The sequence below is a fragment of the Thamnophis sirtalis genome, unplaced genomic scaffold (genome assembly GCF_051295495.1).
Source record: "Thamnophis sirtalis isolate CommonGarterSnake01/CBP01778 unplaced genomic scaffold, rThaSir2_p1.2 scaffold_2, whole genome shotgun sequence".
In the NCBI taxonomy this organism is placed as follows: Eukaryota; Metazoa; Chordata; class Lepidosauria; order Squamata; family Natricidae; genus Thamnophis; species Thamnophis sirtalis.
In genome coordinates, this window is record NW_028261382.1 from 125843414 (window position 1) to 125865701 (window position 22288).

The 22288-nt window shown below is 39.5% G+C and overlaps 2 protein-coding genes across 3 annotated transcripts in view; one reads left to right on the forward strand and one right to left on the reverse strand.

Annotated features, from left to right (window-relative positions):
• Positions 1–2593: 2593 nt before the first annotated feature.
• LOC106546400 (RING finger protein 151) lies at positions 2594–14602 on the reverse strand. Of its 2 annotated transcripts, XM_087706854.1 has the most exons (8): positions 14518–14602; positions 13056–13154; positions 9748–9762; positions 8957–9181; positions 7923–8062; positions 7195–7357; positions 6044–6164; positions 2594–4288 (listed from the first exon to the last, which is right to left on the reverse strand). In XM_087706854.1, the coding sequence occupies exons 4-8, from the start codon at positions 9160–9162 to the stop codon at positions 4055–4057; spliced, it is 864 nt and encodes a 287-aa protein (XP_087562980.1). In that variant the 5' UTR covers positions 9163–9181; positions 9748–9762; positions 13056–13154; positions 14518–14602; the 3' UTR covers positions 2594–4054. The 2 variants fall into 2 exon arrangements, with proteins under 2 accessions (XP_087562980.1, XP_013918742.2); XM_014063267.2 differs by lacking the exon at positions 9748–9762.
• A 1145-nt stretch (positions 14603–15747) lies between these two features.
• Positions 15748–22288, forward strand: part of RAD54B (RAD54 homolog B) — a 43599-nt gene continuing 37058 nt past the window's right edge. Inside the window, exons 1-3 of the mRNA XM_087706855.1 lie at positions 15748–15904; positions 16840–16973; positions 18470–18644. Of these exons, the coding sequence (XP_087562981.1) occupies positions 16848–16973; positions 18470–18644 (301 nt within the window). The 5' untranslated portion in view covers positions 15748–15904; positions 16840–16847. The remainder of the gene's footprint in view (positions 15905–16839; positions 16974–18469; positions 18645–22288) is intronic.

The window sequence follows — 22288 nt, forward strand, 5'->3', positions numbered from 1 at the left end:
TATTTGCTTGTGTTTGGGGCATGACATGGCAGTATGCCAGAAATAATTCTTTTTTTTTTCAGTAGGTTTGCAATGTGGCTTTCACCTAAGATAGCATTGAGACTACCTCTGCTAAATAATGAAGAACATCTTTTGGTGCTCTGAGATAGCAGAATCCGTCAAGCACTTTCCTAAAACTCCAGCTGTTGCTATTTTATTTGATCAACTTCTAAAGCTACCATTCATCAAGCAACTCTGGATGTTGCAAGATCATTTTTAGGTGAAGCCATTTCAGAAGAAAGATGTATTATAGAAAGTTGTAAATGCCACATGTCCTAACTACCGTATTTTTCAGAGTATAAGATGCACCTTTTTCACTCAAAAAAGGGGGTAAAAATCTGGGTATGTGTTATACACTGAATACAGCATTTGTGGCCTAATGAAATCCCGCCCGCTTTGTAAAATGGACGTGCAGAGGGTTTGGGAGACTTGCAAAGTGATCCTGAGGGTTGGGGAGGGCAAAAAAGAAAAAACCCTGTACCATTTTGCCCCCCAGCCCCCAGGAGCACTCTACAAACCTCCCAAAGCTCTGTGTGCCCCCCCTTTTGTTTTGCAAAAAACCAGGCGTGCAGAGGGTTTGGGAGGCCTGCAGAGGGCAAAAACTTTTTAAAATTTACCTCTTCAAAATCATGGTGCGTCTTATACTCCATTGCGTCTTATAGTCTGAAAAATACGGCATCTTTTTTGGTAAAACAATCAGCATTTTCCAGGTATTTAAAAGCCGAAGATGAAGAACAGCCAGATATATATTGATGGCCCAAAGACCCTGTGGAGGGGGTATATCTGAAGTGATATTATACCTGCTCGTTTTGACAAAGTTATGTTTCAGTGGTCCGAGTATTGAAACCTACAGTCAGGGTTCCTGATGTTGGGACAGAATTACAGCTATACATGTAGTGCTTGGTTTAGTAAATAGTTGGAACTTGTAACATGGTTGTTAAGTGAAGCATGTCACGTAAGTGAAACTGCAACTGCGCTTACCGAGAAGATTCCTTCTGATCTGTTGGCTGATAACAACTTGTGCCAAAATCCAAGCAGGATTTTCTGCCATGGAAGATTTTCAGTCCCAAAGTGGAAAGGATTCAAAAGCCATTTGACTTTGGGCCTGAAAATCCAGTAGGCTTGGAGGCTCTTGCGCACAATCTTCTCTGACCCTCCTGCAGAATCTTGCATACCCTCCCTGGCTCATACTGGAAAGAAGTTACCTTTCTTAAAAACCAGGGCATTTATTCAACAATGGTAACCAGGATTGCCTGGATTGTCATCAAGCAAAGCAGTCGCACTTTATAACCGCTTTGCTTGGTGACAGCAATCCCAGATCAATTGTCATTGTAGGTGAAGGAGTACCTGAACTACAGAGCAGTACAGCTGCTCTTCTGATCTTCCCCATCAACCAAGAACTAGAGACAGAGCCACCGGCATAGGGTCCTGTGTCTCCATTTTGGTTTTCTGAATGACTTGAGTAGGCCCGTTATTTCATGTAATTTACAAAAATCCTATCCTTCCAAATTTCAAATGGTTATATTGGTATCAGTGATAGTTACTGAAGGTGTGTCTTTAAGGACATTTGCTTCACTGAGACAGAAACTGGTGAAGTTTTAGTATGTGAAGAGAAATTTAAGAAATTTGTGGAAAAATGGAACCATTTACAGTAGTGTTCATACTTTCTCAAGCCCTGACTTTTTCTACCTTTTTTCCTATGGTTATTTGCTAGCAATCACCCACCCTTTTATTTATCTACATACTTCCTTTTTTCTCCCACTTCTTGGACCTCAAGTGTTTCATTAAGACAGAAAGAGAACAGTACTGTATTTTTCAGAGTATAAGATGCACCCTTCCCCCCCTAAAATAGCGTGGAAATGTTGGTGCGTCCTATACACCGATTACAGCCATTTTTGGCTTCCCGAAACCCCCAGCCCAGAGGCATTTTTGCCTTCCCTTAGCCCCCAGCAGCACTCTGCAAGCTTTGGCAGGGTTCGGGGAAGGCAAAAATGCCTGTGTTTTTGCGAAAAACTGCCTGTTTTCCACAAAAAATGGGGGCATTTTTGCTTTCCCCCAGCCCTGCTGAAGCTTGCAGAGTGCTCCTAGGGGCCGGGGAGGAAATTTTTTCTTCTTCTTACTGACCTCTTTGAAATCTTGGTGTGTCTTATACACCGATGCATCTTATAGTCCAAAAATATGGTATACTGTATGCCATAGTATCACTACTGAGGGTTTCTTTTTGAGGATTATATAAGACAGCGTTAGTGTTTTTGTCTAATTTGTTCACGTGTTAAGTCATGCTATAGTTTGGTTTGGTTTCATATACTATTTGTGATGTTAACATAGTTAACATTGGTTCAGTTGTTTTACTTCCATCAAACGTTGAATATAACTGTTAAATTTCTTTTTAGTCCATGGGAGTGACAGGATCAGTGTAAGAAAAATGTTTTGTTTGGCTACTGAAACCAGCCAAGACCTAATGAACTCCTGTTTATTTGTCACACCAAAATGGCAATAAAATTAACCCACAATAGCACTGCACTTTCAGAACATACACATGGAATAAAAAATATTGGATATGAAGTCTTTATTTCAAAGATACACAGAGGCATATTTTAGCAATCCAGAGTCAGACCTCTTCTATACTTCTTTCAACAAGCATTAACCACACTGCATAGATCAGGGGTCCCTCATCTTGGCTACTTCGACTCCCAGAAGCTTTGCTGGCTGGGGAATTCTGGGAATTGAAGTCCACAAGTGTTCAAGTTGCCAAGGTTGGAGACCCCTGGCATAGATGATCAAATTTGTCTTCCTAATTTCCTTTTTGTGCAGCCTCACTTTCCCAAAGAGTACATTCCTTTATGAGTTTCTTTTTTTAAAATGTATTGACACTTTTATATTGAACAGTCCTTGACTCCAAAAATCCCATTTTGAACCATATGTGCAAAAATATTTATTAGCTTTATTAGTTATTGAAAATGCTTTTTCTCATAGCTGAGAATTTGTAATATTGATTTTCTAGTTGCTGAGTATTTGTAATATTAGAAATATTGTTTACACATTTACTATTTTAATACTGAAAAAGATGATAATCTAATGGTAGAAATGAGATTTATGCTTTTCTGGTAATGGAAATTTGAAATGCTCATTAACATAAATAGGTATGATCCAAATGTAGTTATGGGAGAACTGCTTGGATGTCAACTTATTTTTTGATTAGTGTGATATCTTACTTTTATTGTGGGATCTCCAGTGAAATATGTACTAGCATTTCCACTTTCAGGTTTGTTCTTGAAGCCATCATGAGGTAGGCTGGACTGTAAAATCAACTTACAAATCACATTAACTATATTGCAGTTCTACAGTAGCATCCCATATCTAACATAAGGGCCAGGGTTGTAAAGGCACTGTAAAATCCCCTCTTTACATATCAACTATAATTTTTTTAAAGACCAAAACAAAAGATTAAATTTATTATTGCTTTGTTTTCCATCTATAGGATGGTAAGTAGACTACTTTGGAAATTTACAAACTACCTGAAAAAGAAAAATTCTGAAGTAAAGTAAAAAATCAGGATCATAATCCATTTATCTTGCGTAGTTTAGAATATCAACTACTGAAAAAAGGTCGTGATTTTTTTGCTGAAATCTTTATTCCTATAATTTTCATATTAAAACTAAGATCCTGTGTCCCTTAATTTTCAAGCTAAGTTTTTAAAAAATACCCTGTTCTGAATAGCAGAAAGATGTTTTGTTACTCATTTGAGGGGAAAAAAATGGATTACAGGAAACAAGGTTTTTAAATCATTTCCCAGGTTTTTAAATTTCTAAGATTGACTTCTGAAATGGTTAACACTTGAAGATGCTCCCTTTTAAACACGATTCTTCCCAAACTCAATGAGGTTTGAAAGGATCTCGAGGAAAATAAGGTCTATAAATGAGTAGAACTGATATTTTTTTTAGACTAAGGTAACAATAATTTTGCCCTCTGAAGTTAGTTGAAACTTCGGCAAACCTGTTTTTAACTTTTAGTTTTATATTGCTGTGGCCTCCCATGTCTTTAGTTTCATACTATCTAGTCGAAATAGAGGCGGGGAATGTATTGCTTTCTTGCTCCTATTTCTTGGAAAGAAGCTGTCTTTTTGGAAGTTCTTCATTAATTCCAGCAATTCACGTTTTTCAAGTTCTGCCTGTTCCAACTCTTGGCGGTGCTGTCTTTCTGTTGCCATCAGAGCCTGCATGTTAGACGTCATCTTGGACATTTGACTCTAAAAAGCATTTGAAGAGTTAATTTTATCAGAACGCGTTGCCAATTGTGAAGAGAATGGCAAATATTGCATTTTCTTTTACACAGGCATAATCTTCCCTATCCAGTGCCGTATTTTTTGGAATATAAGACACCTTTTTCCCTCAAAAAAGAGGCTGAAAATCTGGGTGCATCTTATACACTGAATACAGCATTTTTTGCCTCCCGAAACCCTGCCCCCTTCACCAAAATGGCCGTGCATAGCCTTTAGGAACCTTGCAGAGTGCTCCTGGGGGCTGGGAGGGCAGAAATGAGCAAAAAACAGGCCATTTTTTGCTCAATTTTGCCCCCCCCATCCCCTAGGAGCACCCTATAAGCCTCCTAAAGACTATCCATGCCCTTTTTTTGACAAAAAATGGGCCCGTTTTGGGGAGGTTTGCAGAGTGTAATTTTTTTTTTAATTTGCCTCTTCCAAACCATGGTGCGTCTTATACTCCCGTGCGTCTTATATTCCGAAAAATACAGTATGTGGTGTTCTTAAGAACTGCCTCCACAATTTTATCCAGGCATCAATTATGAGAAAGTAGTAAAAATGAATGGTAGTAGCCAAGTTATTTTATTCTCTTCATTAATTATCTGAGCTGTCTACCTGATTAAGCTCAACAGAGGCTAGGTTTTCTTTACAAGCAGCCCTTATGATGGTAATTGGGACCAGGATTGCCATTGCTAAGTGATGCGATCATAAAACGCAATATCAACTGACTGCATTGCTTAGCGTTGGCAATCTTGGCAGTCTTGGTTGCCACTGTAACTGCAGAACACACAGGTTGTTTATACCAGAAGAGATGGGAGTGCAGGGGAATATGGGGATGATGCAGGGGATTATAGTACTGAAGGGTGTGTGTGTGCCATGGGCAGGCGTTGTGGACTGTGGGTAAGTCCACAGAGTGTAGATGGGTGCTGGGGAATACACAATCGCTGTGGCCTCCTAAGACGACGATGTGATGGGGCAAGTTGTGATCTTTCCTGTTGGTTTCCCTATTGACTTTGTTTGCTGCAACATCATAACCATGTGCCGGGCATCTAAGTGCCTGGATTCTGATCACATGACCCTGGGGGTGCTGCAATGGCAAGAACTTTGAGGACTGTTACCTACAGTCTGCAGAGTAGCAATGTCATTTGGGCATAGTGGGCTGCACCTCTAACTACTTGTGCCACTACATTCTGGACCAGCTGAAGCTTCCAGATAGTCTTGGAAACCATGGCAGCTAGCATGACAAGTAACTAAATATTAATAGAAATAATGAGTATGCCATACTACCTAATGAACATTGTTCTCGTCAGACCAAAGAGTAAATTTTACAGCAATTTGGAGCCAGCTTGATCCTTGGTATGCCCAAATATGGGAGGGAGCATACTGCTTCCCTTTTCTGTCTATCGGCTCACTCTGGGAGCCATCCAGGCAAAAAGCCATTTTTTTATGTTGCCTTGTTACATTTGTGTTGCATTTGTGCTGATAAATAAATAAAGGGAGACTAGTATAGATCTATTTCAAGCTATTTAGCTCTCATCAGCTAGCCATTTATTTATCAGCACAAATGCAACATATATATGTATGTATATATACACACACATACACAGGTGTACACACACACTTCAATAAGTATTCTCCAAGTTTTCTTTCATAAATCCATAGATCTCAGCACAGAGTAAAGCAATAAGAGCGCCAATTCATTAAAACAGTTCTGTTATTAGCAGCAAAAGACAATGCAGTTACCTTAAGTTCTTCAATGTCTTTTTGCAAAAGACTCTCTCTTTTCACCATGTGTCTCCTTTGAGAATCTAAACGAGACTGCATCTCCTGTTTTGTATCTTCCATTTGGCAGATCATGTCAGACCTTTTACAAAAGAAGTGTATTCTCCTTTAGTAAGACTGATAACTTTACCTCAGTTTGAAAAACTGAAATAACCCCTTAGCGATCTTGACATTACTTCAAATGTAAAAAAAAACCAGTTAAGATAGTTTTATCAGCTTGTCAAATTTCTTCCTGCTATACAACCTTTAAGTAACTGTCTAATTCCCCCTTGATAAGTGAAATTGTTTCCAGGATTGGCAGAGATGATAGACACTAAAAAAAAATATTACAGATTTTCTAGAACCAGTAGTTTCTTCATCTTTGGCAATAAGTTAATGACTTTTACTGTGATACTAATATAGTGCAAAAAATACAGTAATCATCATAAGATGCACTTTCTCCCTCCCCTCTCAAAAAGTGGGTGGAAATGTCTGTGTGTCTTATAGAGTGAATATTATGGTGGGGGAAGGGAGTTTGTGTGGTAGACTGTCACTGCTGCCGCTGCTTGCTGTTGCCAGGGAAAGCTGGAGTCTTCACTGCCGAGCAGCTGATTGGCATTTGGATTGGCCTCCGGAATACCACCAATCTAGGTGGTGGGGATCAGTGCCTATTGCTGGTGCTCACTGCCATTTGGCAGTGGCGATCCCTGATTGGTGGCAATCAGGGATCCCTGCCGCCTAGAATAGCTGATTGGCGGTATTCCGGGAGGCCGATCCAACTGCCAATCAGCTGCTCAGCAGCAAAGGCTCCGGCATTTCCTGGCAGCAGCAGCAGCTCAGCTCAGTTGACCAGTGGTGGACACAACGGAGTGGAGCCCTGACAAGCCAGGTGCTGGGGTTGCGATAACGTGCTGAAGCTGACCAGGCTGTTTGCTGTTTGCTGAAAGGACGCAAGCCAGATGAATGCCAGATGGGTGCTGGGAGGCAGAGGCTTATTCACCCCCCCCCTTGTTTTCCTCCTCTAAAGCTAATGTATGTCTTATGGTCCAGTGTGTCTTATAGTGTGAAAATACGGTAAATTAGAAACTAGAGCTTATTACAGTTGACTCTCAAGCAAGAAGGTACCACTTTACCTGAGTAGCTCTAGTTCAGTTCTCATTTCTGCCACACAGTTGTGCTGGGCATCTTCAGGACCAAGAATGACATATCCGCAGCCATTGGGGCATTCACGAGTCCGAAATTCACACACTAACACATGACTATATAAGTTACGTCGTTCAACTTGGACTGGACAACCTGAGTGGAAAACAGAAGGTGGATCAAAACAGAAGAAGCAATTTTATCTCCAATACTGTATTGTTGATAAATTATTTCCAAGCTGTTCAGACTCAGAGAAAATTTTGCGTGATAGTGGAAAAAAGTGTTCTGTTTTCCTGTTCTTCATCGTATCTTTAGCACATTTAGGAAACTTACAGCTTCTAGAAGTAGTTGGGACTTTAAGAGTCCCACCCAATATGGCCAATATTCAAGAATGAGCGGTTCTGTGATCCCATTACATCAGACAAGGTCCTTGTTAGTCATTTCTAATCTAACATATGGAGAAGCAAGTTTGTCTCCCAAACAATAACAAAGGGGAAGGAAGAAACATCAGTTGCTCTTAAGTTTCATGAAAGCTGATGTCAGCTCTTCACGGATCCCTATGAATCCATTGGGTTCCTCAGCAAGGTGGAAACAAATTAACTTGCACAGAAAGAGAAAAACTAGAATTCAAGAAAGGTCACTTGAGACCCAAATTATTTAATGTAGGTATTAAAAATGAGGTTTACCATCTCTACATAAAACATCCCTGTCTTTTACGTACCATTATTTGGACAGGGTACATGCGTGTATTCACACTCGTATTCATGACTGTCAATGGATTCTAGTGAGCACACAATTTCACAGCCACGGTCTCTGTTTGTGCAGTGAAGCTGAAGCCGATTAAGATCATTCCTCATGTACCTACATTAAGAGATTATCATACTTGCAGTACCATTTTAAAATGTTTTCTGTCAAAATTTTCTTTGAGAAACATGGAAAAAACAATACTTTTTGAAAAAAGAAAGCACAACCTTTTTGTGGTGTGAATAACTACTGACCAGGGAAAATAAACCAGGGGGGAAAAAATTGAAAAAGGATTATGGAATCTTTCCCAATACAGGTAGCTCTCGTTATCTATGTGTCCATTACATGCCATTTTGAATATTTGTAGCTATTAAAAAGAGGCCAAACTCATTATACACAATAAAGATGTACACATCTCCCCTGCATTTATCTTGGTTGTTTATACATTTGCTAAATGGCAGACAGGTTTTTTGCGGATATATTATAGGTAGCCCTTGACTTAAAGGCACAATTGAGCCTGGAATTTCGTTTGTAAGTTTTTGCAGTTATTAAACGATGCATCCAAAGTTAGGACCTTTTGGCAGCAGTCGTTAAGTGAATCCATTTTACCCAATGGGTGTTTTTTGTCAGAATCCAGAAGTAAATGCTGGAAACTGGAAAGAGACTATAAAAATCATGGTCATGTGACCATGGTATACTGCAAATGGCTGCAAGCACCCAAATGTGATCACATGACAATGGTGTCATTGGAACGCATTGAAATTTTGAAATTGAGTTGTAAGTACCTTTTGGTGGTAGGTCATAATTTTGAAGCCTAGCTTATAAATGTCTGCCCCCAAACCTATTTCTCAAGATTCACAAAGCCTTTTCAAGGTGAGCTTTAAAATCACTTTCACAATCCCATTTTATGAGGAGTGGCTGCAAATAGGAAAAGGGCACAAACTGAACCCCTGCCCTATATAGTGACTAAGGCCGGATCAGAAGTGAGAGTTGTGGTGAGTGGTCCCAGACCTGTAAAGTGGTCGAAGGATAGACAGATCAAGGAACTGGCGGTCCTCTGGGCAACTGTTGTGTTGAATGAGCCATCCATGGATGCAGGAAGTGCAGAAGGCATGTTCGCAAGGAGCTTGCACAGGATCTTGGAGCACATCTCGGCAAATGCAACAGATCAGCCCTTCATTGACATAACCAACAAAGCGCTCCATGTCGTAGCCCATTTTCTCAAACACGGTTAACCTAACATGGGAATGAAATACAGCATGAGCAGAGGAGAGTAACTTCTTACACGGCCTTTGAAAATCAAGGCTTTCTCTCAGAGACATCAGTTTTGCATCTTTACAAAGTGACTGACCTGGCTGCCAAGTTTTAAACAACTCTCACATATCAAAAATATGCCTAGCAGATTCAAAGGTAAAAGGTACTTTTATCTTTCATATCTATCATATAGAACCTCTAATGCATGCAAATCTCTTCAAGTCCTTGACTAAACGTCTCAAACATTGTGATATGTACTTAGGCAAACAGCAGGGCTATAAAGTAGAATATGATAAAGTGAATTACACAAAGAATTTGAAAAACACTGAAGCGACATAGCTGGAAGGAGGGAACTGTCTCATTTTCCCACTTGTCTTAAAGCAAAAGGAATATATATATATATATATATATATATATATATATATATATATATATATATATATATATATATATATATATATATATATATATATTCATCTTTGGACTAGGAAGAACAGAGAAGTAAGAGATACACAGTATGCATTTATTCACATTTCAAGGCTGCCCACCTCAACACCTCTGAGCTGCTTAGAAAGAAAGGAGACAACATATATAAAAAGGATGTTAAAACTGACCAGAAGAACAAACACTGAAACTAAACTAAATTAAAGTAACTAACTAGAAAGGGATACAAAAACCCCTAAGCCAAAGTCTGGGAGAACAAACAGGTTTTGAATAATTTATAGAATGTCAAAAGGGTAAGAGCTGCATAAATCTGTGGGGAGATATAATTCCAGAGGGCAGGAATTACAAGATGACATTGGATCTGGAAGACATCCTTATGGATTAATTCTATAGGCCCAGCAGAAATACATGGAAACAAACAGTCCAGGAAATAACCTCCTGCCATGAAGGACTTTAAAATTAATAACCAGCATTTTGAAATGCACTTGGAAGCCAACCAGCAACCAGTGCAGCTCATAGAGGTTACATGAGCATAATGTACCACTCCTGCCTGTGCTGCTGTATTCAGCTGTAGCTTCCAGGTGATTTTAAGGGTAATCTCATACAGAAGTAATTACGATAATCCAATTGTGATGTGATCAGGACGTGAGTGACTATCTGAAGAGCCTTTCAGTCCAGGGAAATACACACCTGATGCACTGAATGTGCCACACAAATGCTTTTTTGGTCACAGCTAGCACTTGCTCATTGTGTAGAAGCTGAGAGTCCCATATTGTGCGCAAGTCTCAAATGGAAAAATGCCGCCCCACTGAGAGTTAATGGACTTGTCAGGTATGAGCCTGAATTTGTTCCTACTAATCCAGACACCCTACTAATCCAGCACTGGGCTAGGACTTTGATGGCATCACTTGACTAGCATGGAGCTGAGGTGTACCAGTGGGTCTAAGCAGCTGATTCTTATACTGTTGATACTTGACCCCAAACCAATGCACTAATTCCATCTAGCAGTTCCATATAGATATTGAACAGAAGGTAAGAAAGTGTAGAAACCTGTAGCATCTCACAAGAGAGCGAGCATTCACCAAGGAACCAACCACATCATCACAGTGCCTCCCCAGGTTTGCTGCTGACCAAAGGACACCATAGTGGATATTAATAAAAGACACTGAAAGATCAAGGAACACAAGCATGGCCATACAAACCCATTCTGGCTCTGCCACAGCGGTGACTAATGTAGTCTCCATATTACTCTACAACCTGCCTATTGGAATGGATTCAGAGAATCCACTTCCCCCAAGGACATTTCACCATCTCCACCACTTTCTCTAAAGAGGGAAGGTTGAAGGATGGCATTGCAGCATAGACATTAGTACAATGACATAGACATCTGTACAATGTTCTAATGTCCAAGATATGTTTGCTTAATGAAAATAGTATGTGGAGCTTAAAATTGTTTGCCTCTCTGTCCATCATTAGGATAACTCTCCAAAAACTGGGGAAAAAATCAGGACTACCATACCTTTGGGAGTATAAGACACACCTTTTTCCCTCAAAAAAGAGGCTGAAAATCTGGGTGCATCTTATACACTGAATACAGTATTTTTTGCCACCTGAAACCCCGCCCTATTCACCAAAATGGCCATGCATAGCTTTTAGGAGCCTTGCAGAGTGCTCCTGGGGACTGGGGAGGGCAGAAATGAGTGAAAAACAGGCCATTTTTTGCTCAATTTTGCACTCTATAAGCCTCCTAAAAGCTATGCATGCCCATTTTTTTGGAAAAACAAACAAACGGACGAATGCCATTTTGGGGAGGTCTTATGCTGTTTTGGGGAGGTCTGCAGAGTGCAAAAACTTTTTTTTTAAAATTTGCCTCTTCAAAACCTTGGTGCGTCTTATACTCCGAAAAATACGGTATATTTTGTTGTGGTGGGCAGCTGTAAAAGACAGTCTGGAATGTAAAATGGGTTTTGGGTTGCAAATATTAAAATATCTCTCAACGAAGCCCTATGATGGGCAATGTTTCAGAATGTTTCTAATTTTCTGTATGGTTTATCCTAAACAAATATAAAGGTATTGGAGAGCTCAGCAGCTGCTTTATCATATCTCGACTCCCCCTCCCCCACATTTTCTATTTACTGCTTGACAAAGATATTGACATAAAAGCACAGTTGAGGCCATACTGAAGATTTATTAATAGCATGTTTGCTAATGGCATATTTTGGGACAGCTGTCATGGACCCTTCAGAGCCTGGTTCGGAGAAGGAAGAACTGAGACCATCTGACAGGGATGGAACATCTCCTGTGGCATGTTTGGAGAGGCCAGGGGCTGAGGACGATGCTGTCCCGGGCTCCTCAGGCATTGAGGAAGGTGGTCAACCAGATGGAGAGCTGCCTGCCTGCATATACCCGAGAGAACCAGCTGTTGATAGGCAGCAAATGTGGAACAACTGTCTCACCCACTGATCCAAGGGCAAGGAGAGCTGACAGTAGGCAAGCCCAGAGAAGGACTGCAAGGCTACTTAGGAGGAGGTTGCCCCATTCTTCCACACAAGGAACACCTGGGATGAAGTAACTTAAGGTGAAGCCATGGGGAATTAGTCTTTGCCAGGAACAAATCTTTGTTTTGGGTTACATTCCCCTGGCTTTGACTCCTACCTGCCTTTCTGCCTTGCTTTGAGGACTGCCTTTTGTCTTATCCTAGCCCTGTGGACCAGGGGTGGGTTTCTCGCCCCGTTCCAACCGGTTCGGTTGGAACGGGGCCGTCGGCGCCCTTGTGCACGCGTGCAGCGCACGCATGCGTACTAGCGTCTGTGCGATGCTCCAGCTGCTCCTGGAGGATTGCGCAGGCGCTGTATGCGTCCTGCGCATGCGTGGAAGCACAGAACTCGTCAAAACCGGGTAAGGAGCCCGGGCGCGCGGGTGGGCCCTTCGCCGTTCCCGGAAGTTACTTACTTCCGGGTTCGCCGACCAACCGGTTCGCAGGGACCGCTGCGAACCGGTTGAAACCCACCCCTGCTGTGGACTTTACCTTCAGAACTGCCTTTGCCTTGTACCTTGTCATTGTTCTGAGGACTGCCATTTGTCTTATGCCGGGACTTTGGCTTGTGAACTTTTCTGGTAATATATGGGTTGCTTGGAGGACTGATGGTGGCTGCCTTCAGGGTAATGTAGGTGGAGCCTTAATGGTGATTGGAGGATCATTTGTTGAACACTTCGTGAGGACAATAAATGACTTTATAAAGGCCTGCCTTGTCTTGACCACCTGGATCATAAAAGCAGCACCAAGGCGTATAGCTAGTAATTGTATGAGTGGCATATACCAATCTCTTTTTTCAGGCGATACCTTATTTCCGTTTGCAAACATGAGCTCTATACAAGCCACACACAGAGGGCAAAAAGTAATAGAGCTTACCTGAACCTTATAACCTCCAGATGTTTTGTGGTCACAATTTCAGTTCAGGAAGAAACCCTGGCCGGAATATTGGGAGTTCTTAACACAATTGTAAGGCTCCTGGAATAGGATAAATGAATGAAAAATGGAACTGCTGGAAGTAGTTGTCTCTGAAAAGTTCACTATTTATAGTTACAGAAAAAATCCATCAGTGTCATTAAAAATGAAACTTTGGTCATTATTATAGATCAATAGATGTGCTTTTATGGATTAGGCACCACTGAACTAAATTGCAGAAATATAACCCTCAAATATTTTGTATCTGTTGATGAAAAAGAAAAACGTAAGAAAAAGAAAAAGAAATTCTCAAGAACACATAGCCATGAAAATGCAATCTAGCTTAAAAATAATCAGTCTCGTGATATCACTGCATCTTAAAAGAGCAACACAAGTCCCTGATGGATTTGGCTGCAACAGAGCCTTACTCCACACCTCTGCATGGGGCTGTCTGGGGGAATTTATTAATTTTATGCACACCTATTTTCCCATAAGGAAATTCTGAGAGTTGAACTCCACATATCTTAAAGTGACTTACTAGTGCAAGTTTGAAAAACACTGCTTTAAGGCATGAAAGCTTATACAGCTGGTCCTCAATTTATGACCACAACTGAACCCAATGCCTCTGTTGCTAAGTGAGACAGTTAAGTCAATTTTACACCATTTTACGATCTGTCCAACCACAGTGGTTGAGTGAATCCCTACAGTTGTTAAATTAGTAACAGAACTGTTAAGTGAATCTGGCTGGCTGGTTGCCCAGCATCCAAATTTTGATAACGTTGACCATGAGAATGCAGCAATGGTCATTAAGTGTGAAAATCGGTCATAAGTCACTTTTTTTCAGTAAAGTTGTAACTTTGAAGCGTCACTAAGTGAACTATTGTAAGCCAGAGACTACCTGTACCATAAACCACCTCTTCAATTGTAAAATTCGTTTATATTTGCAACCCATTTGTCAACATAAAGGATGTGCGTTTGTATTTTATTTTAATAGTTATATAGTTTTATAGTTATAATGTACGCTGAAGATACAGTGTACGAGGTGCAATGACAATAAAGTAAACTAGTTAGCTAACTAAGTCAACATTTACAAATTTGCTTTTTCCCTTTACTATATAAGTATATTTATTGTCATTGTACTTAAATACAACGAAATTGGTTTTAACCTCACTAGTGCAAAATTATAGCAGAAACGAAAAAAGAAAGAAAAAAAGAGAAAAAACTAGCGTGTGCATGGAGTGATTGTGGTTGTATTTAAAAGTCTGACAGCCCAAGGATAGAAACTATCTTTAAACCTATATATATATAGTTTTTTTAAAAAGCCATATATTCCAGGAATTCCCCTATGTATATATAGCCAGCTTCTCCTGCCGTTCCCTGGGCAAGGCTGCCCACCACCGTCCGCCCCATCTATTGCGCGTCTCACCCCTTCAAGCCAGGTCCAACTCCCGAGTCTACCACGTATCCCTCGCTCCGCAGCCAACAAAAGAAACGCGGACGAAGATCCTACCGGCCTCTATATATACTGCATCTCATTGGCCCAGATACGCCAGAATATAGAGTGCAAAGTATAGAGTCGCGCAGGCCGTTGACTTCTGAGTTTCCTTCGCTGAAATAGCAGACTAACGGAATTAACTGGGATTAAATGGTGTGGGGTCTCCTGCTTGAGCGGTGGAGGGGGGGTTGGACTCGATGACCTATAAAGTCCCTTCCAACTCTGTTAATCTGTTATGAGTTAGATTTTTGAGAACCCGAAGGCACTACAGCAGGGGTCCCGAAACTTGGCAACTTTAAGACGTGTGGACTTCAACTCCCAGAATTCTCCAGCCAGCATAGTTTATGGAGCATAGCTCCAGCCAGCATAGCATAACTGGCTGGAGAATTCTGGGAGTTGAAGTCCACAAGTCTTAGAATTGCCAAGTTTGAAGACCACTGCACTAAAGTATTGCAGATCGTTTTCTTTAATTCTCCATTTATTTTCCAGTCGGTCGTAGATAGTGGGAGTGGGGTGGGATGGGTGCACCTCTTTATTTTGTTCTTACAGCAACCAGCCTGTGAGGTAGGTTGGGCTAAGACTCAATAAGCAGCCTACATTTATCCAATTTTAAGCTTTATGAACGTGGATACCTGAACGCAGGTCTCAAAACTGACACCCACACGGGTCGGGGGAGGAGAAAAGGCTTGAAATTCGAATTTCATTCTGAAAGGACTTGCTGAAGCCTGATGATAGACGTGCCTTGAAATCCATTCAAGAAAATGAACATGAAAAAGATACTAAGAAGATTCCCCTCCCAATGCTCTCTTCAAATGCATAACTCTATATTGTTATGTAAATAATAAACGTTTCTGTATTCTCTCTCTTATTTTATTTTTATGCATAGCTCCAGCAATTTCTATAAAAGTACATAAATAGTAAACACAGACATTGTTCTGATAGTATGCTCAATGATTGACACAAACAGTATGGGCGAAATAAAAGGCGGTAACAGGGCATGCGCAGTGCAGATTCCCTTGCCCTAGCGGTGGAATTGTGATAGGCCGGCAAATAACCGGCTGAGATTGTGCTCATGCGCAATAGGCCTAGACAGTGCCGGGGAGCACTACAGAACGGAGACTTATACTGTGTACGCATGCGCTGTTGAACAAGTGACTACGTAGTTGTGGAAAGGAAAGGCGTAAGTTATATGGCGGGACGATTTAACTGCTGTGTAAGTCTAGCTTTGCTTTGGGTGTGTTAGAAAGCGGGCAACATTAGGGATGAAGGAGCTACTATAGGTCCCTCGTCCTCAGGAGCTTGCGATATGGGATATTCGGTGCGTATTACGGTATCAGTTTGTATTCCTTTTTCTTATTTGCACTTTTGAAATTTCGTTTGAAAAGCATGTCCTCAGAAGCCTTTGGCTCTTAGATCTACCTTATTAAGGCACTTTCATCTGTTATTAACATTAAAATAATAAAAGAATGAGGTCCTCCGATTTTTTTATTGAACACAATAAAAGGTAGGGAATGGGCATTGGGAAATGTTGCTCTGATGGCATAATCATGATTGCAGGTACCCGGAGGTGCATTATTGTTAAAAAAATAGCATTGTTAAGCATATTGGGCCGAGCTTTTTTCAAATAAATGCCAGGTTGATGGTGCCGCTTTAAGACTTACATTGCAATGCATATTTTATTGCAGTACTTGCACCCCAACCCTGCTGGATACACATGTCAAGAATGATTAACAGTAATAACTGTAATGAAATTGGCAATAAGTAACATATAAATAGAGTGAAGAGACCAAATCATATGATGAAAAAAACAACCCAAATCAACCTGGTTCCTGACATGATTTTCCTTGGAATTCCTAAAGGATATGAGGAAAAAGTCCTTTCTTCCTCAGCACTTACCTCAGAAAATATAATATAGTCACTAGAGAAGGAGGGAGGGGAGTGGTACTTCTTAATTCCTCAGCTTTTTACTTTAATGTCTAGATGTAATGTAGGTAGATACCTATATTATATAAAGAGATTTGCCTACACTTGGTTACCCTTAGTAGAACCAGCTTAATGAGAGTTGTATTTGTGTAAGAATCTGTTTCAGGAAGTGGTGAACTTTCTTATATTAGAGACATAGGTAGAACCTGAATGGTGCTATGTCAGGAATGCTGCCATTCTGATTTCTGAATTAGGTTCCTGGATTGTATGTGGTATTTGGGTCCTTAGGGTGCTTCACGCTTCCTGATTGCTATTTTTTCAAATCAACAGAGCCAAAGATGAGACGATCAGCTGCTCCAAGTCAACTGTTGGGACAGTCAGCCAAAAAGCCAAGATTTATACCGCCAGGAAAAATCCTGCAGAAAACATTTGAATATGTAGATCCAGAAATGAAAACAGATGAGGTAATATTAAAAGAGGGGAAGACCACAAAGACATTAACATTACTAATGTGAACAACTCATAGAAACTCAAATTCTCTTTCATGCAAAAAAAGTTTCTTCAAACTGAATATTAGATATCAGGAGCATGTATATCTTTTTATTATACAACATTTTGTTTGGTTTGGAGATTGTGTAAAATCATCATGCAGTTTACACATATTGCTTAATCACCACAGGTAGCCATCTCCGAAATATCCTGACCTATCAGAAATTTGCGCTTGTATTTGGAGTTTAGGCAACAAAACTCCAATATGGTCTTCAACAAAAAAATAATTAGCATTTTTACTTAACAAAAACCAATTTAGTTCATATGCTCTTTCAAAGGACAGATATACAAATTACCCAATCCTATGGTATTTCCTCAATCATGAATTCATTTGCATTCTTACACATTCCTCAGACATTCTGTTTCTCTATTTAATCAGGATATATTGTGGAAGACTACAAAAATGGGTCCTAGCATCATCCCCTTTGATATCACTTGCTATCCAGAATTTGGTGGCATAACTTCTAATTTTTTTTACTGTGCAGACTTCTCATGTAATGATTTTTTGGGGAGGGGGAGGGTAAATAAAATGGGAAATGTACAAAAAGAGAAGCGCTTAGGGAGTAATAAATCATAAACTAGTCATTTTGTCCAGATTTCCCAATTGTAAATAGATCATCCATTGAAATTAGACACCCGAATAGAACTCTAGAAAGAAACACTTCTTATTTCTTGTATCACACTCCATATTGCTGCCAAGAACCTGCATGTATTAGCTTATGTGTCACAGAACTGTCTTCAGCTCAAGAGAGTCTCTTCCTTTTTTGTTTGTTGTACTAATTATATCACAACTGAGCCTCTTGAGGAACTGCAAATAAGATCTGTTAATTTGGATTTGCTGTTCATCTGTTCAGTATCAAGAACTGTTTCCAGAGATCTTCCTATATTTTATTTTTATTTTTATATTTATTTAAATTGATGTGTCTTCATATGAGGTTCTCTTCCCTTTGTGGATGTACTCTTAAAGGACATGGCTTTGATATTTCAGAGTGTTCAGGCAGGAGAGCACATATTTATTTTGAAGTTGTTGCATGAATATTCCATGATATACATATCTCCAGGGGGAGAGCCTTCTCTGTGGGAGCGCCTTCCCTCTGGAATGAGCTGCCCCCGGAGCTTCGTATAATCCCCGACCTCCGGTCCTTCCGATGCGCCCTAAAAAGTTGGCTTTTCCAGCAAGCCAGCCTGGCCTGAACAAAACAAAACAAATTATTGATTACTGTTAATTTTAATTCTTTTTTAAAAAAAATGTTATTGTCAATTTTAATCGGGTTTGGGATATTCAATTTATTTATTTTTTAACTTTTGTACTATGTGTTTCTTTTAATGTTGTACGCCGCCCTGAGTCCTTGGGAGAAGGGCGGCATATAAATCGAATAAACCTAAACCTAAACCATATTCTGTCTTACAGGTGTGCGAGAGACAATTGTGTAGGTCAACTTCTGTAAACATTTGTTCTACAACTTCTGGCTTTCATTCTTCTGTAGCTGTAAAATCTAAGGAAGAAGAATTGCCCTGTGAAAACAAAAATACAGTGATTGGGCATTTGAAAACTGGAATCAAATCACTATGCAGAACAACAATAGGTAGGAATATGCATACTTTCATGTAAAGCGGAATAGCTTATGAAATATCTTCTGAAACAAAGCTGTAAAAACTGAGCAACATTGACTTCAGGACAGCTGTGTTTCAGTTATGATGACAAGGTTTTCACTCTTCAGAATAAGGTAAATTTACTTATGCTATACTTATATACAAACAAATAGTTGCTGTCTCTAAAATATCAGCAGGACTGGGGGATAAAATTATATATACAGTATGTGAGGTTGTATATATCAATATTTTCTTACTGCAAGTACCAGATGCCTCCAAATTTGCTGAGGATACAAGAATAGTTGCTACTGAAACAGAACATGGGTTAATAGAGATATCAGTAATTTGGGAGATGGTAAGAATTGTTCGAGTATTGTTATTGTGATATATGCAATCTTTGTATTAAAAGCATCAGCAAAATGTTCTGGCTTCAAGCGCCATCATGAGGTGGTCAGAATGCTTCCCCTTTGCAAAGCCATCCATTTTTTTTCATTTTATGTGCAAGATCTCGGCCATTTAGGGAAAGGAAAAAACAAGTGCTTTTGTGAATCTGGTCTATTGAAAAGATAAGAAAATAAATATAGAGTAGGGTTCCCAACCCCCGGTCTGTGGATCGGCACCGGTCCGCAGCATGCCAGCAACCAGTCTGCACAAACAAGTGAAGCCCCATGCATGGGATGCAAGCAGCATCCAAAATCACACACACTGCCCTATGTGTGTGTGTGTGTGTGTGTGTGTGTGTGTAGAATGTGTGTGTGTGTGTATAAATTTTATATAAAATAATTATAGATTTATAGAAAGACGGCAGTTCCGGCAACGCTTTAAGTCCAAAACACCAGCCTGAAGATGGCAAGTGAGAGCTCACCGAAACGTTGCCAAGACAATCTCAATCTTACACGGGAAAAGACATATATATATACATACATACATACATACATACATACATACATACATACATACATTTAGTGTCACAACCCATGGTAAGCCCCAATTATGGGAGGAAGCTAACTGCTTCCATCATCTGTCAATTGGCTCGTCACAAGAGTCCATCACGACAGAAAGCTAGCTGATGAGAGCTAAATAGCTTGAAATAGATCTATACTAGTCTCCCTTTATTTATTTATCAGCACAAATAAAAAAACACAAATATAACAAAGGCAACAGTAAAAATATTGGGTTTCTGTCGTGATGGACTCTTGTGACGAGCCGATTGACAGATGATGGAAGCAGTTAGCTTCCTCCCATAATTGGGGCTTACCAGGGGTTGTGACACTAAATATATACCTTCTTCCCTGGCTTCAGCTGATAAGGAGGAGACCTGTGGCATAATGGCTAAGACGTTTGCCTAAGATGCAATACAGCACAGGTTCGAATCCCAGTAAGGGTATGGCTAGCTGATGAGAGCTAAATAGCTTGAAATAGATCTATACTAGTCTCCCGTTATTTATTTATCAGCACAAATAAACACACACACACAAACACACACACACACACACACACACACATATACATACATACATACATACATATGTGTGTGTGTGTACACGTACACGTACACATACACACAAACACATACATATACATACATACATATACATATTATTTTTCCTGCATTTATGTATGTATGTATGTATGTATGTATGATGGGTCAAAAACAGTGCTATAATAGAGAATGCACAATTCATATTATGACCAAGAGATAGTATTTCTCATTGCAAAAGAAGATTATGATTCGGAATCCATGTCATTGATGTAGCTTATTATTCAATTGCAGCCTCCATTTGATTATGGGCTATCATCATGATGCATATGGGAAGGGGAACAAGAAAATCCTTCAGCTAGCTCTTTCTAATGTTTTCTTAGTTCAACTAAGACTGGGCAGCCCAGCAACATCCTGGAAAAGTAACCATATAAACCTGAAAGCTAGTTATAAAGCTGGAACAACCTACAACTAGTTATATGTCAAGATTCATTCACTTTTAAAATACTTTTCCAGCGCCCCAAGTGGATGTTTCCTCATTAGTATTAATTTTGTTTTATATAATTCTTCCAGGAATGTCTTTTATCATTAGACTACAGCTCAGATTTCTCCTGTGATGGATTTATTTATTAGGAATATAAAACAAGAGCTACTTTTCAAACTCAGGCATTTAGTTTGCTGAAGCCTGCAAGCCTTCAGTCACTTAAGCCCTGCTCAGATATTCAGGATCTAAAAGACTTGACAATTGAATTTTCTGGGTAACACCCTCCCATCCCTTTTCAGTAAGCATTACTTCCATGTTATCTGAATAAAGCCTAAATACATACAGTATGCAAATAGACGTTATGTCAGCCAATGATCACACTGAATTTGTGATTGCCTGCAAGTAGTTGACAGTGTCTGTGTGATGTTGGTGAGCCTTAATTGAAGCATTCCTGGTGAATATCCTTAGTTAAGTAACCCTTAATTGGGGTTCTACACTGAAGGGATTTCACTTGATTAAAAACAGTCAGATTTACTTATGAATGGATGTGCTTTGCGTTGTCTGAATTGTAAAACATTTCATACATCCCAGTTCTTCATCATACTATTAAAGGATTATTCAAGCATTTAATCTACAGGGTTTTATGTATGCATTAGAGGCTGCACAGCTAGGGTAAATTGTTAGATTTGGGAAACTATATTGCAGTGTTTTATAGACAAGAAGCAAGATCTTTACTTTGGAGGAGGAAAAGAGACATCAATTGAAAAAAAATAACAAGATTATTTTCCTCCAGTATCTATGATACAGAGAAAATATTTTTTATTTTGTATTATGATAGCATGGATGCTTTTTCCTAAATATGAAATTGATTCTTCCTGGTTTGCTGTTTGCACTGTCCATTCAGAATTGTTCTATCTTCTGTGTTTGCTGTAAGAATTGCTTTAGAGACCTTGTTCTTTAAAGGAGGCATTTGATTGGTGAGATCTATTTGCTGATTTCCCTTGTTTTAATATTTGTGTTCATTGGAATCACCACCAATGCAGCAATGGAGCTTGAAACAATGAGCAGATATACTAGTCCGATGAATCTGGCTGTGTTTCCACATCTCACAAGCGCTCCTGACCATAGGCATGTTTTCAATAGCTTGGTTCTTTGTTTATGAAGTGATATCAACCAAGCTTTGAGTCTGTGTTCATCTGCTGAATTTCAAATTTGCTTTTGTGATCTTTAAATGTCAGTATTTGTCAATCACTATTTTGGTGGCAAGAGTTTTACTTATGAAATCTTACACAGAGTTCAACTTGTTTCATTCTGATGAGCATAACTCAATCTTATCTTAAAAAGTTAAAACAACAACAAGCAACAATCATAACATAAATGATTAGACTGGTTGGAGCTAACAATAACTACCATAATGTAAAGTTTTTCCTTCATATGCAGTATAAAAGGTACTTCAATAATAAAAATTGCAAGAATGGAATATCCTAACAGACATACCTTGTTTATTGTCATTCATATGCCATTTATTCAACATTATTCCATTATTTTACCTTTCTTCAAAACAGTTTAGGACTTGCATCATGATGTGATATGATATAATATAATTTCAATACATCAGTGATATAAGATGATGGTATTAAATTGGTCCAGGTTTTATTTGTACAATTATATTC